This window comes from Eumetopias jubatus, unplaced genomic scaffold (assembly GCF_037043125.1).
Source record: "Eumetopias jubatus isolate StellerSeaLion01/CBP00866 unplaced genomic scaffold, mEumJub1_p1.0 scaffold_5, whole genome shotgun sequence".
Lineage (NCBI taxonomy): Eukaryota > Metazoa > Chordata > Mammalia > Carnivora > Otariidae > Eumetopias > Eumetopias jubatus.
In genome coordinates, this window is record NW_028274811.1 from 73707933 (window position 1) to 73723698 (window position 15766).

A 15766-nucleotide genomic window follows, 5' to 3' on the forward strand; every position below is an offset into this window, starting at 1 on the left:
TTTGGGAAAAAAACCCTGAAGACAATTGACAATCCTGTAAGTTTTTGTTTTCTTCATTTAACTCTAATTCTTTAATGCTGTCATAACAACTTGTTCACATAACTTGTTTACAACAAGGTGGTATAACAAAAGCACTTAATATTTAGATTTTAGACTGTCAGGAAAATTACATTAATAAGGTGATCTCTTACTAAGTGAAATCATTTATCATACTTGAGTTTTAAATATTCCAAAAAACTTAATCTAAATATGGGAAACAATGGTGTTGCTATTTTAGTTTTGACATTATCTCAAGTATATAGCAAACAATCCTAAAAATATTTATACAGTAGTTTGAGTTAGGAAGCCAGGAAATTGAGTGCTTTCATGTGCCCTTACCCGTTACATACAAAAAAATATTTAAGCAATATTTAGTTAAGAAAGAAAAGAATCATAAGGAATCCCCAAAGGCCTTATTTTTATCTTCTTGTGTTCAGTCCCCTTGGGACAAGCAGAAAAATGTCTTAATCAACAGGAATTGGATATTTAGTAAAATTTTTGTTTTTACCTTCCTTTTCTGTTTAAAAAGGATTATCTAGGGAGAACTATCCAAGGAAAGCTTTTAATATGTAGGATGTTACGCGAAAAACAAATATTTGCCAAAGCAGTCTAAAAGACAGTATTATACAGTATATTAAAAACTATAATCGTTAGATTTATACCTAATTTGTGGTTTTAAGCTTCAAATAGTTGTTTAAGGCAGAAAACAACAGCAGTAATCAGTCAAGGAAGAGTGGTGCATATTCATATGACTGTGGAGTTGCTATTTTAAGTTAAAGGTATAACTAGTGTTAGATTCATAGTATATACAAAAAATTAGCAAGCACTGTAAAGCTATCTAATTTTTCTTTGTTTAAAAATCCTGCTTACTGTTGTATTCTACCATATTTCTACAGTTTACAGGTAAGCTTATTGTGACACTGAAAGAAATAGACTTGTGTTTTTTTATAAACCTCCACATACACCTGAAAAAATACCTTCTTGATTATACAGCCTCCAGTACCATCTAGTGATGACTCCTTTGAACTACCAAGAGATCCATAAAAGGGCATGGCAAAGCATTTCGGGCAACTCAATTATTTTTTATCTAACAAGGCTTCTTGTAAGTATTTTTTAGATTTAGGGCAATGATACATGCACTTAGGACTTTTAACTTTTCACCTAGTATTCACAATGTTAATAATTTTCTTATTTACCAATCAATTCATTTGCAGAGAATAAATCTTCAAGTTGATTTCATTTCATACCCCCTCCTGGTTGGCTGTTTCACTCGAGCACACTGTCCTTGTTTCTTCAACACACCAAGTCCACTCCTGTGTCAGAGCACTTGCTCTTGCTATTCCTTCTGCCTGGATGCTCTTGCCTCTTAACCAATGGCTTAGAGCCTCACTTCATTCAGGCAAGCGTCAACCGGCTCCTTAGGAAACCTATCACTCTTAAACCTGTCTCAAATTCACTACCTGCCTTAATATTCCCTGGCCCTTTACCCCATTTTGATTTTCTTTCTTAGCAATTATTACCATCATAGATGTTTATAAGCTTATCATATGTCTCCCCACCACCAGAACAGAAACTCCGTAAGAATAGAGCCCGTGTCTGTTTTATTTTGCTGCTAAATTGCCAGTGCCAAGGACAATGCTTGGCACAAAGCAGTTCAAAAACTACTGAGTGAATAAAATATAGATCTTAAATACAAACAAATATATCATAAGGTTCTCATTTCTTTTCTGAATGAACCTATGTGTTTTTTTATAAAGCTAGACAAAGTCTAAAGTGAAAACTTGGTCTAAAGCTAGACGAAGTCTTAAATGAAAATTTTGTTTTTCTAAAACAAAATCTGAGAGATTTTTTAGTTTGGTTTTTGTTTTTTTTCTTCTCTGTCCCTCTCTTGGATTGAGCAACAGAAACCCAAATATAGCTAAAAATTTAAAACTGTGTCTTTTCATCTTCAGAGATGTAATAATAATAGAAGATATCAGGAAAGGAATCAGAACATTTGTTTAGTACCTTCTTCATTAGCTGAGACTAAATAAAAAAAGGCCAACTAATAAATAAGGACCACTTTTAATTAAATGTAGAGTTTACCTTTGGTATGCATCTGTGGCTTCCTTTTTCAGTTGTAGATGTTCATTTAAGTAACCCAACATTGTGAAAGCTGGCGCATAATTCTGAATTCTTTCTGAAAATCCAAAAATATCATTGTTAAGAATAGTCTGATATTTATCTTGATTATAAAATACTAGTAATCATTTTATAACTTCTAAACTATTGAGTATTTTATAGTTATTTATAGTTTCTAGTTACACCTTAAAGTCTAAACATTTTTATCCCCAAAGGTGTAATAATTTGAAATTGTAGCTCATGTTAACACTAGTCATAAGATTTATAAGGAAATTCAGTTCTTTGGCTAATCACTTAAACTTTCCTGCAATTTTCTTGGTGGTTCTGTTCCAATTTCTATGTGTTTAAAAAAAAAATAAACTCAGGGGCGCCTGGGTGGCTCAGTCGTTAAGCGTCTGCCTTCAGTTCAGGTTATGATCCCAGGGTCCTGGGATCGAGCCCCGCATCGGGCTCCCTGCTCAGCGGGCGGCCTGCTTCTCCCTCTCCCATTCCCCCTGCTTGTGTTCCCTCTCTTGCTCTCTCTCTGTCAAAAAATAAATAAAATCTTTAAAAACAATAAAAAATAAACTCAGTATTGTACACTAGAAACCCAGGATGACTTGGACACTTTCAATGCAGTATTTTGAAATTTTAATGTCAAAAAACATTATGTATGTACTAATATACAGAGAAACACATCTGATTTACTTAAAAGTAGCATTGGGAAATAAGCCTTCAAACCCCTTAAATTGTTTAACAAATTACAGTGCAGTCACAATTTATGTGATGGGCAGGCTCCAAAGTTAAATCACAAAGTTAAAATTATATAGTCAAAGTTATTCTTGAAAACTCCTGAAGTCACAAAAGAGAGGGACATCAAACTGAGTCAAACTAAGAGATTCATGCCTTCCCAGCACACTCACTCTGAGGCAAACTGTCAGCAAGACAATGAGACTGCCTGCATTCTCTCTGATCTTCTCTTTCCTTCCTCTCTCTTACTTATTCATCTGTTCATTCATTCACTTATGGCAAGGCCACATATAGTTGAATTTAAATGAGTATATGATATGGCTCCACTATACGGTAAAAAACTAGGCATGCATAACTGTCAGGGAACTCTGTGTTCATTGTTCTAGGTATCTGAATTTTGTAGAAAGCTAAAGATTTCTTTAGCTATGTAAATCCTTTACAAATGTTACCCATTCTTATGGAAACTTCACAGTAAAATTTCTGACCCATACACTCTCGCAGAGGCTCTAGATATTCTTTAGAGTCGTTCATTTTGGCATACTGCATAACATGAAGTGCTGATGTTTGTCAACTGTCTTCTGCTCAAGTATCCCAGGTTCAATGCAGGAAGAGTATTACAATCCTCTCCATACCCACGATGAGAAATTTTCTCTTCTGCTTTTCAGTTTATCTGATTCTTCATAATATTCAACTGTCCCTGAGCCTGCTTAAACTTCTTGCTTCTTTATTTGTCAAGGGATAAATAAAAGACTAGTGAAACTAACATTTCTTGAGCATCTAGGGTATGCCAGGTATTCTGCAAAACATTTTGTATAAATCATCCCATTTAAACTCTAAGTAATACTTTCATTCTTATATTACACGAGAAAACTAAAATCCAATTTGTTAATATGCCCAAGCTATCATTATAGCTACTAAGAGGCAGAGTAGAGATTAAAACCCACTGGCAGTTTTCCATCCCCCACCCCCCACCCCCCATCACAACTACCTTCCTTAATCCCCAACCCCTATCTCACACCACCCACCTCCCCTCTGGTAACCATCAGTTTGTTCTCATTAGCTAAGAGTCTGTTTCTTGGTTTGTCACCTCTCTTGCTTTTTAACTTTGTTCATTTGTTCGGATTCTTACATTCCACATTTGAGTGAAATCACCTGGTATTTAAGTCTTTCTCTTTTGACTTATTTGACTATTTGTCTCTATTTGACTTATTTCATTTAGCATTATACTTTGAAGCTCCATTCATGTTGCTGCAAATGGCAAGATTAAACTGGTAATAAAACTGGTAGTTTTGGAGCGCCTGGGTGGCTCAGTCGTTAAGTGTCTGCCTTCGGCTCAGGTCATGATCCCAGGGTCCTGGGATCGAGCCCCGCATCAGGCACCCTGCTCAGCGAGGAGCATGCTTCTCCCTCTCCCACTCCCCTTGCTTGTGTTCCCTCTCTCGCTGTCTCTCTCTGTCAAATAAATAAATAAAATCTTAAAAAAAAACTGGTAGTTTTTTTAAGGAAGAAAGGAAATTATTACAATAGAAGGTTAATGAAACTTCACCATTCTGTCCTTTTCCTAAACCTAAATGTATTTTTCCAGTATCCTGAAGAAAAATCAGGTGTTAAAGTAGGAGGTTAAACACACTAGTTTTGGAATTTAAAGCAGATTATCACACTTAATTTTCACATGTCTACCACCTAGCAATTATTATCTCTACTTTACAAGGCTAACAGAAGTTAAGAGAAGTAATAAAATACTTGGCCTAAGACTACAGAGAAATAAATGGCAGAAAAGAACAGCAGCAACTCAGGCCCATCAGGCTCCAAAATGCTTTCCACTACAACACGGAAATCAGTTTTATTGTAAGCATTAGGTAACAGAAATTTTCATCACTCTTCAAGAGTCATTACTATAATTTGAAAATAGACTGCCTGGCCACTGGAGGAAAAAAAAGGCAAATTCATGTCTTAAGGAACACTAATATTTAATTTGGAATTAACTAATTTTAAAAACTCAATTGTTTCAATGGTTATTCAAATACTGAACACCTTACCTATGTATTTACTCAAAACAACTTGGGCTGCTGGAATAGCATTCATCTGAACAATGTTGTACCGGTACAGCTCTGTATCTCTGTTGCTTTTATCTTGCAATGTTGTACAGACCCAGTACGCATAACCTATTGCTCCCTCAGTCTATAAAAAAGACGAAGTTAACAAGTAAACATAGGGTAATAAATATACCAATAAAAATTATAAAACAGTAGACTTCAATACAGTAAATATCACATCTTAGTCTTCTTTAAGTCAACTGCTAAGTGCCTCTAAATGAAGAGTCACTATGATTCAACACAGCTAAGAGCATTTTTAAATTACTTGCTCCAACCCTAAGTAGAAGAACCAAATGGGATTTAAATAAAGTGCAGAAAACAGAGCGTCACCCAATGGGCTCATCTCCTTCTTCTCAGCACCATTCTTAGAGATAAAACTAATAATTACGAGTCAAAAGGGTTCTAAAACACTTCATAATCAAGAAATGTCAACCAAGTCTAGTCCTTATCTCATGTTGATTTTGTCCTCGAGTCTCAGTTTCAATTCTGCAAGACTACTATATCTATTAAATTCCATGTCATTTCTTTATCAGCTTTTGAAAGATAACAGAAGACAAAAATGAGAAGTTCTTTAAAGATAGCTTATCTGTTTCTAAGACAGAATAAAGAGTAGAGACAACTGCTGTTATTAACATCTGATACCGCTCTGTATTCATTTTCTCAACAAGTATAATACTTTATTCATTAATGAATCCTCAAGAATGGTCAAATTCTTACATGCATACTGAGTTCTGTAGTGTGCCTGAAAAGATCCATTGTGTCATAACTTCCAACTGTCTCTGCAATAAGAGCCTATAAAAGGAAAAAAGAGGTTCTTTATGTGTTTAAAAGGAATAATAACAATAATAAGTAAAACTATTTAGAAGATTCAAAGGTATACTAGCTATGCTTAAAAGCAGAGCTAATTTCTTTTTTTTTAAGATTTTATTATTTATTTATTTGAGAGAGAGAATGAGAGAAAGAGAGAGAGTACATGAGAGGGGGGAAGGTCAGAGGGAGAAGCAGACTCCCTGCTGAGCAGGGAGCCCGATGCGGGACTCGATCCTGGGACTCCAGGATCATGACCTGAGCCGAAGGCAGTCGGTCAACCAACTGAGCCACCCAGGCGCCCGAGGTAATTTCTTTTTTAATCTTAGCTACTATATTCCCATGGCTCAGAGGACCCGAATGACTTGTTAAATTGGCCCTTAACCTGGCATATGCTTTCAGAATTCCATCTGCAACCAGCTAATGGTGGAATAATCCACATAAAATTCCTCAGAACACTGATGAAGCTGCACTAACTTCTCCCTTCCCTTTCACCTTTGATCCATTCATACTGGTATTTGTCTGGAGTAGGGTTCTTAATCATAGGATCACCTCAGATTCACCTAGATAAGCTTTTTTTAAAAAAGGAGGTCCTTACCCCTAGCTTTCTAGTTTCCACAGACCTGGGGTAGAGTCTCAACATATTTATTTTTTGAAAGTGCCTCAGAATTTATTTTATTTATTTATTTGACAGAGAGAGAGACAGCGAGAGAGGGAACACAAGCAGGGGGAGTGGGAGAGGGAGAAGCAGGCTTCCCGCGGAGCAGGGAGCCCGATGCGGGGCTCGATCCCAGGACCCTGGGATCATGACCTGAGCCGAAAGCAGATGCTTAACGACTGAGCCACCCAGGCACCCCGAAAGTGCCTCAGAATTTTAAATAACACACCTATGCCGTTAACTTGATAGACTATGAGATAAGTTAAAATTACTTTCAAACTCATCTATCTTTTATAAAAAAAATTCACATTTTTAAAGTTATCATACATTACTAACATTATTTAAGAAATAATATTAGGTCTTACTTTTACTGTTACCATTTTAATTAAATCTACCAGTTAATGTCTGGAATAAATTATTTTTAAGAATAAAAAGAATTGAGGGGTGCCTGGGTGGCTCAGTCGTTAAGCGTCTGCCTTCGGCTCAGGTCATGATCCCAGGGTCCTGGGATGGAGCCCCGCATCGGGCTCCCTGCTCCGCGGGAAGCCTGCTTCTCCCTCTCCCACTCTCTCTGCTTGTGTTCCCTCTCTCGCTGTGTCTCTCTCTCTGTCAAATAAATAAATAAAATCTTTAAAAAAAAAAAGAATAAAAAGAATTGAAAAATTAGAAAAAAAATACTTAGGTGGCTCTGATTAGCATCCAAAATCTCCTGACCTAGAGCAGTGCTACTCAAGTCAAGTCCCTGGACCAGAACCAGCACCTGGGAACAGTTAGAAATGCAAACTCTTGGGCCCCTTGAGTCCAATAACTTACACAGAGATTAGTAATAATGCCATTGCTCCCAGATGCTATCATAGTTCATAGAACCACAGTTCATAGAGTTACCTAACTCTGTTTGCTTCACCAATTAACTAGAATTTGACCCAAAAGTCAAAAGTAGAATAAAACATATCTAAATTCTGATTATTGATTTCCTGAGATGGGTGATGCTCCTGCTATTCTCTGAACCAAAACAATCAACCACTTACTAATGTATCATTACAACTCAACTAGGTAAGACCCTGGAGGCCACTCAGCCAAGCTCCTTCTTTTTCAAGTTAGAAAAATGAAATCTAGCAGTGATATGTTAAGATAAAATAATCAGTCAGTGACGGACTCACATTTGTAACCAAGTATCCTGATTCCTATATGGCAATACACAAATCTAAACTTCAGGGGAGCAGGAGAACAATACTCATAAACAAGCATCAAATCAAATATAAAGATTTTACAGATAATGGGAAAACATAATCAAAATGGATCTTTGCCAATCTTAATTTTTTTGATAAATGTGCATTTAAATAACAGAGTTCTGGTTTTGTTTTGTTTTTTAGCATTAATGTCAGACTAATGGGGCTCAAAGCCCCCCAAATCAAAGCTTAATCATTACAAGTTGTATGACCTTGGGCACAATACTCAGGATCTCTAAACTTCAATTTCCCCATCCATGAGAAGTTTAATAACAACCACCATCTCAAAGGATCGATGAAAGACTAACTGAAATAATACATACAAAGAGACTAGCACCGTGACTGGCACAAAGGAAGTCTTCAAATGTTACCTGTTATCATTATTATCATTGTTATTTGTATTAATAGGTTACTTATACCACTTTACATATTAATATGTTGTTTATATCTTAGAATTATTAATAAATACATATATCTTACTTGTCCAATCCAGCACATTAAATAAGACGGATCAAGAGACTGAGCCATTTTGAAAGCTTCATGAGCTTGCTAGGAAAAAAAGTCAAAAAAATAACATATGTCATTTTATTAACTTAGTACTAAACTAAAAAGCATAAGAGAATAAGATAAGTCATACTTGTCAACATAAACACTTATAAATCTAAAACTTCATCGTTTAAACACAACTAGCAATGTTTAAAACTGTGTTTTAACTACATAGTCCTAAAAACTCGTGGGTACAACCGATCTCTCTACAGGCTTAGGGGTTCTGGTCCCCAGTGAAAGGACAATAGAGAGATGCACCTCATAGTCTGTAGAACTTTTAACTAATCACCCATCCATTTGCTAGCCACAGGCAGAAGTATCTATTGCCCTCTCCTGAAGCTTAACTGGTAGAATAAAAACTAACAATGAGGTCTATGACATGTATCTGCTACTGGGCAAAAAAAGAATGATCAACATAAATCTGTGCTAAGCAGTCAGGAAACTTTAAAGCTACCTCACTTGGGCACATTAAGTTGCGTGCTTATTTTTCTGCTACAAACACTGTTATATGCTGCCTTATACTGTTTACTCAATAATCTATATGCGACAGGAAAGTCTTATTTTTCTTATGAAAAAGGAAGCTCATGGATGGCAACTGAGTTGTGCTATCATAAAACTATATTCATAGCTTATTAACTAATATCTAGCTTTGTTTAAATTTTTAAAAATATTTTCACATATTTTAAGTCCCAAATTAATATTCTCCTTCATTCTGTTTACAGTCTTCTGAAGTAATCTTTGCAGTGAGTTAATTTATCCTGAAAATATTACTGAAGCTATTTTAAAAGGATGATATTCAATATAATAGCTGAAACACAAAATAGTACAGATGTGCTATCATCTACAGATTTATGGAAACTTCTAAACATGCTACAAACACGTTTCCAATTACTGTATTTCCAATTCTCTAACATATAACTGTTCAAGTTGAAAATTACATTGTGGCATCTAAAGGAATTAATATCCACTAAAGCCCAACTGAAATCACTCAAGCATAGATTAAGCTTAAGCTGCAAGACAGTACTAATCATCCCCGTGACTTCCTCACCCCACCCCTAACAGAGCCTACACCGGTCTCCTCTTACACGTGTACAGATAAAAAGAAAAACACCCAAATAATTCATAACAGAATTGTTTTAATCTTTAAATGAAAACCCAACATAATTAATAAAACCAAAATTTCTTCAGTTGTGTGGAAAGGAAAATAAATCTTACACATTCACTATTCATATATGTAATAAACCAAATGTCATCAATTATCTAGCATACAGGAGGGCATACAGAATAGACAATAATATTCAAAGTAATTCTCCACAAGAAGCTGAGTGATTACAAAGAGGTCATATATAAAGAACGCTTTTACTTTTAAAGTGACAAAACAGACAACACATTTACCTCAATGTTTTCATTTGCAAGGTATAACACTCCCAAGTTGGTCCATGCAACAGCATTCTAAAAAACATATATATACAATTAGGTTCCTGCCTACAGGGCAGTCTCAGAAAATTATTAACACTAAATTTTGGAGTTCTTTATCATAGATAGATACAAAGAACACCCACAATTTGTTCTGACTGGATAGACTTGATGAAACAGTGTTGAGCAAGGGCATAATTTCCAATACCTGAAAAATACAGAATTTGATGAAACTGAACTTTATTACCTAAAACAATCTTCTAAAAATATTGAAGTGTTACTCAGTTCTTACCATTGTGACATGAAACCACACCAAGAGCATTCCAGTATAAGTGATTTTTACTGTCAAGTCTCACTGCCTTTTTCAGACACTGAAAAGTAAAATTAGATTAATTTTTATATCTTGGAACAGGAGCATTTATATCAAGATAAACGTGGTTTTATGTGAAAACACGATAGTATCTACTTTATCAAAAACATCTATCAGAAAAGCACTTAGTTTTTTAAAAAGTTTATAAAAAATTTCTCAAAACCATACATGTAAAGATTTCTCCAACAACTCTTTAAGATCATTTGTATTGTTGCCTGTTTCTGCTAGATGTTGTGCTTGGCGATAATAATTAATTCCAAGATCACACCACGTATTAGATGTAGACATCAGTTTTAACGCACGGCCATAACACCTATGGAAATATAAAAATAAATGTAACGTTTTGTTAAAATGTCCTAATTCAAAATGAATGTCATTAACTAGCAATCTTTGTAAATTACCTTCCTCCAAGATGGAGAAGCTCATTCTTCTTTAATACTTGTTTTCCTTCTTTCTGACCTAGAAGGATTCCTAAAACATTAACGTTCACTTTAGATGGTGAGACAGCATACAGACTGGTACAAGCATCCCCAACTAGCTTCCAAAGGCAAGACACATCAGCTTGATGCTGCAGAGCCCTAAAAAAATAAACAGTGTGATTCTTATATTTTTTTCCAAACAATAGGAAATTTATCTCTCTCATTACAATCTTAATTACGAATTACTTCCTTGGTTAAGTGCAGTGAATGCTTTACTAAATTCTTTCTAAATGGACAACATCTTATCATCTCCCTATTAGGAAGCAGAAAGGAAGGGAGGGAAGGAAAACTGATTATTTTAAATGCCAGAAATTTTGCAAACATCTCTTTGGTACTCTTCATCATTTTTGTTAGAAGTAGTAGAAATCATATAATCAATATGTCAATAAATTTTCCAGGACCAATTCACCATTAAGACTGAACATTTTTTAACTATGCTCTCTATATTTGTCTTTTTAAACAATAATCAAAGTAGTCAAGTTGGTAACTCTCTCACAGTTAATTATTCTAAACTCATGTTTTGGCTTGTTGATCTTCAGTCAAATAAAAGTCTGGTAAATGTATAATATATTAAATATATTTGGTGATTCAAAGGATTTTTATTCTCTGAGACCAAGATTACCTAAAAGCTAAATATGAAAACGTGAAAACCCATATTTATTGAAGCAAATAAAACTGCATGCACAAGCTTAAAAGAGTAAATAAAAAGGGTGCCTGGGTGGCTCAGTTGATTAAGCGACTGCCTTCAGCTCAGGTCATGATCCTGGAGTCCCAGGATCGAGTCCCACATCAGGCTCCCTGCTCGGTAGGGAGTCTGCTTCTCCCTCTGACCTTCCTCCCTCTCATGCTCTCTTTCTACCATTCTCTCTCTCTCTCAATAAATTCTTAAAAAAAAAAAAGAGTAAATAAAAAAATCAATTATGGTAATAAAGGTCACTTCTTTTAGAATGAGAAAAATCTCAGCTATCCATTTCTCTTCAGTTTTCTCTCCTCAAGATCTTATAAATAAAACACGACAATTTCACTTAAGCCAAGTCTCAATAATCAGCTATGTTACTGGCAGATGGACAAGCAGATGGAACATTTCTCATAGCCTTTTCTACTAAAAGAGTCCAGCCAAAAATCATTTTCCAATATCTTCCTGAGAAATAAGATTAATTATGGCAGTCATCCCTGAAAGCCCACTGTGAGGATCAGGAGGTAGGACAACACTATTTGTAGTTCCTCTGCCTAAATATCTTAGCATAATTTCTAAAATTGACAGTATGATAGAGAGTATAATGCTAAGTGAAATAAGTCAGTCAGAGAAAGGCAAATACCATATGATCTTACTCATATGTGAAATATAAGAAACAAAACAAACAAGCAAAGAAAAAAAAAGGCACAAACCAAGAAACAGACTATTAACTATAGAGAACAAACTGATGGTTACCAGAGGGGTGGTGGGTAGGGGAATGGGGAGATGGGCGGGGGGGGGGGGGGCGGAATTAAAGAATACACTTGTAGTGAAAAAAAGGTAAAATAAAATAAAATAAAAATACCTAAAAATAAAAAATAAGGGGGCGCCTGGGTGGCTCAGTTGGTTAAGCAACTGCCTTCAACTCAGGTCATGATCCTGGAGTCCCAGGATCGAGTCCCGCATCAGGCTCCCTGCTCAGCAGGGAGTCTGCTTCTCCCTCTGACCTTCCCCCCTCTCATGTGCTCTCTCTCTCTCATTCTCTCAAATAAATAAAATCTTTAAAAACAATAAAATAAAATTGACAGCATGAAAGAAGAAAACAGGGGGAAAAAAGAGAAACAGAGGCAATTCCAACAGCCTGAATTCTTATTTCCTTTAAAGTTCAAAAAAAAAATCTATAAAAGAACTTCTATCACCCTTACATAAGAATTGTAGTAATACGAACTTTTAAGTCTAGAAGTAAACATAAATTTGGAGATTATCACTTAAAAAGTTTTAGAGACCTCCATTTAGTTGGCTGTGAATGCTACAAGCTACCCAGAACAAAATTTCCCATTGTCAGAAAGGCTGTGTTTGTACCTCAAGTATCATCACTGAAAGGTTCACATTTACTCTTAAATACCAGTTCAAATGAAGCATGCCCTCTTCACAATACCCTCCCCTATTTGGAAAGATCTATATTATGTGAGACTTGAAAAGTAGCAATAAAAATCTGCGGGAGAGAAAAGGCTAAGGTTTTCTTTTCATATTTGGTTCATACTCAAAGAAAATCAATTCTGGAGCAACCAAATCAACAGGAACCAGAAGAGAAGGCAAGTAGGAAAAGAAAGGAAGGGGAGCACAAGAAAGACGTTTAAGAAAAAAAAAATTCAAATGTATGTGTAACAGACTTTTAAAAATCATCTAACAAATACTTCTATTTCGCTAGTGAATTTAAAGTTCTATAAAATACCAGATTTACTCAAATTTTTCTGATTCCCTTAGTATTAGACATCACTTTTTTTCTTACACAGATTCTCTCCAGGAACAATGAGATTGCTCATTTCCCCTCATCTTCAGCCCTACCAATATACCTAAAACAGGCCCTTACTATGGAATGTAACACTGATACATTATATCCAAGCTGCCACTCCCCTGACAGACTGCTTCTTCCTTCCCACCCTTCCCCATTCATCTAGCATGTCAGCTGCTACTAGGAGCAAGAAATTGTATCTGTTCTCCAATGCAAAATTAATACAATATGTATATTATTGAATTCATTGGCTAGTATCTTTATGTTTGATATTCTGAATAATGATTGCTTCATCTAACAGAATAAATGCAGAAAGATTTTCTAACCTCAGCTTTATTATAATTCTAAGATAATAAACACAATGAATAATAAGAATAATACTAACCAAGTAAAATATTCCAGTGCTTTTTCTATGTAGTCTACAGCTTTCCCATCAAGATAATCAACTAGAGCCGCTTTTGCCATCATGAGATGGCATTCACCCAAACCTAAAATCAGGTTAAGTTTATAGTTATTAAAACACACACAAGAAACACTTAGAATAAAGTTGATAAAAACGTAGTGATGTGATATTAAAGCCACTTTCCAGAAAACAAAACTCAGTAGTATTGTATAAAAATTATCTTTAAGTATGGTCTGGCATACATTTAGTATGGAATTCAAATGGCAGGGTTCTGTTGGAATAAATATATACTAAAAGTGATAAAAATCTATCGAAAAGAATTGCCTTGACTTTGGGCAAGTTACTTAATTCAAAACCTCAGCTTTGAAAATGCTACTAAATGCTTTTCTCCTCCATATTACTATTTATTAACTATTGTGAAACAAGATTTGATCTTTTTATATTCAAAACTGGAGAGCAAACTACACTGTAAAAATTAAATGAAATAGCAATTTCCTAAAGATTTAATAAATGTGAATTCTTCTCTTGCGGAAAGTTTTACAAAATTTTAAAAAAAGTTTCCAAGACCTAAGTTATGTATCACTTATAACATATACTATTTCTGACTTAAACCCCAATTGTTTCACTTAAAAAAGAAAAAGAAATGGAGTAAAGGACATATAATGGGCTCCAGGTTTTTTAAAAATGGTTAGATATAATCATATAAAATTTAGATTATATATGGATGGTGGTGTTCTACTTTATATTACCAAAAATCTTTTGTTAAGGAGTAAGTATATACGGAGAAAGTGAAATTAATTTAGGTATTACAAAACAATGTAAGTTGTCCCTAACATTCAAAAAATGAAAAAAAATCTATAAGTTAAGAAGTAATTAAAAGGTATTGAGATATTCTGAAGATAAAGTGAATTAAGTATTAAAATATAAGAGCAGGGAAACTCTTGTTTTAGAGCTCCATTAAATAGCTACCATGCTATTTGATCTAAAAGTTAAATGTTTATCATATTACTATTTATTTATTGTTAGAAAACAAGATCTGCTCTTTCTATATTCAAATCTATATAACAAGTCATACTATAAGAAGTCCATGAAAGAAGACACTTGCTGTTGACTAAAGAAGTCCTTTTCAGGTTACGAAATGCATTTAGGAAGTTTACTAAAGGATTTTAGACTCCAGTATCACAAAAGTCAAGGAAGTATTAAAAAATTACCTTTCAAAGCCGGCACATAGTCTTCTTTCTTTTTAATGATCAGCTGGTATTGAGCTATCGCCTCCTTATATTTGCCTAGGATTTGCTGTATTGCAGCAACCTTAAACACACTGTATGTGGATTCTGGGTTCAGCTCACTGGCTTTTGTGAAGGATTTCAAGGCTGTTGTATAGCCACCTCTGCTTAAGTATGCCTCTCCTAGTGACTCCCAACAATTGAAGTCCTTTGGATCTGCCCTTAATGCTGCCTGTAAACTAAAATTTCAGTAAATAGTAAGAGAACTGAAAGTAAAAGAACTACTTCCACATCTGAAAAGAAAATATAAAATAAATAATTCAACTGAATCACATATATCCATAGTTCCTTCTAATTACGAAAGTGCTATTTAAAACAAGTATAAGGGGGCAGCTGGGTGGCTCAGTCGGTTGAGTGACAACTCTTGATTTTGGCTCAGGTTATGATCTTGGGGTTGTGGGATTGAGCCCTGTCTTGGGCTCCACACTCAGCTGGAAGTCTGCTTCAGATACTCTCTCTCTGACCCTCCCCACACCCCTCATGCACACTCTCTCTCAAATAAATAAATCTGAAAAAAAATAAATAAATAAAGCAGATATACCTGTTCCTTTTACAACCTGAATATATTTTTTATAACTTGAATATTTTAATACTAAAAAATTTTATTACAAATTTGGAATGAATAAGAACAAAATATTTTTCAAACAAGCACTGGCCAGAATTTTTTTCCTTGACTATCTGGAAGAATGCCAGTTTCCCACCAAAATAGGTATATATCTCCAGATATGCCTCATGACAATTAATAATCCCCACTGATCCTTCCACCAAAACAGAAATATCACAGTATTCTAGGTATTGACCTAAATCAGAAACTTTTTCTCCATTCAAATATATACATATATATATATTTGTTAATGTTTTCACAAATTAGAGGGAAAAAATAACTGCTACAACAATTTGTTAGGTTCAGAAAAAAGGTACTTTCTTTTCCTGTCTATAAAGAAAATATACAAGGCTTATAATTAATTGTGATCATTCACATTTAAGTATTCATTTTAAGTTTTCAGTGTGACTGTAGTAATAAATGAAATTTATCTCTTGTAGTATACAAAAAACTTTATATACAGACTGAAGTCTTATAAACTTAATTAAACTGAGGGATGCCTGGGTGGCTCA

The 15766-nt window shown here is 34.7% G+C and overlaps 1 protein-coding gene across 6 annotated transcripts in view; it reads right to left on the reverse strand.

Moving 5' to 3' along the window:
- SKIC3 (SKI3 subunit of superkiller complex) overlaps positions 1-15766 on the reverse strand; it is a 169659-nt gene that overhangs the window by 47405 nt on the left and 106488 nt on the right. For all 6 annotated transcript variants that reach the window (XM_028089298.2, XM_028089297.2, XM_028089296.2 and 3 more), the window contains 11 exons: positions 14576-14829; positions 13347-13449; positions 10413-10589; positions 10180-10324; positions 9934-10012; positions 9788-9849; positions 9621-9677; positions 8160-8228; positions 5703-5777; positions 4929-5070; positions 2125-2218 (listed from right to left, as the gene is read on the reverse strand). In XM_028089298.2, the coding sequence (XP_027945099.1) occupies positions 2125-2218; positions 4929-5070; positions 5703-5777; positions 8160-8228; positions 9621-9677; positions 9788-9849; positions 9934-10012; positions 10180-10324; positions 10413-10589; positions 13347-13449; positions 14576-14829 (1257 nt within the window). The remainder of the gene's footprint in view (positions 1-2124; positions 2219-4928; positions 5071-5702; positions 5778-8159; positions 8229-9620; positions 9678-9787; positions 9850-9933; positions 10013-10179; positions 10325-10412; positions 10590-13346; positions 13450-14575; positions 14830-15766) is intronic.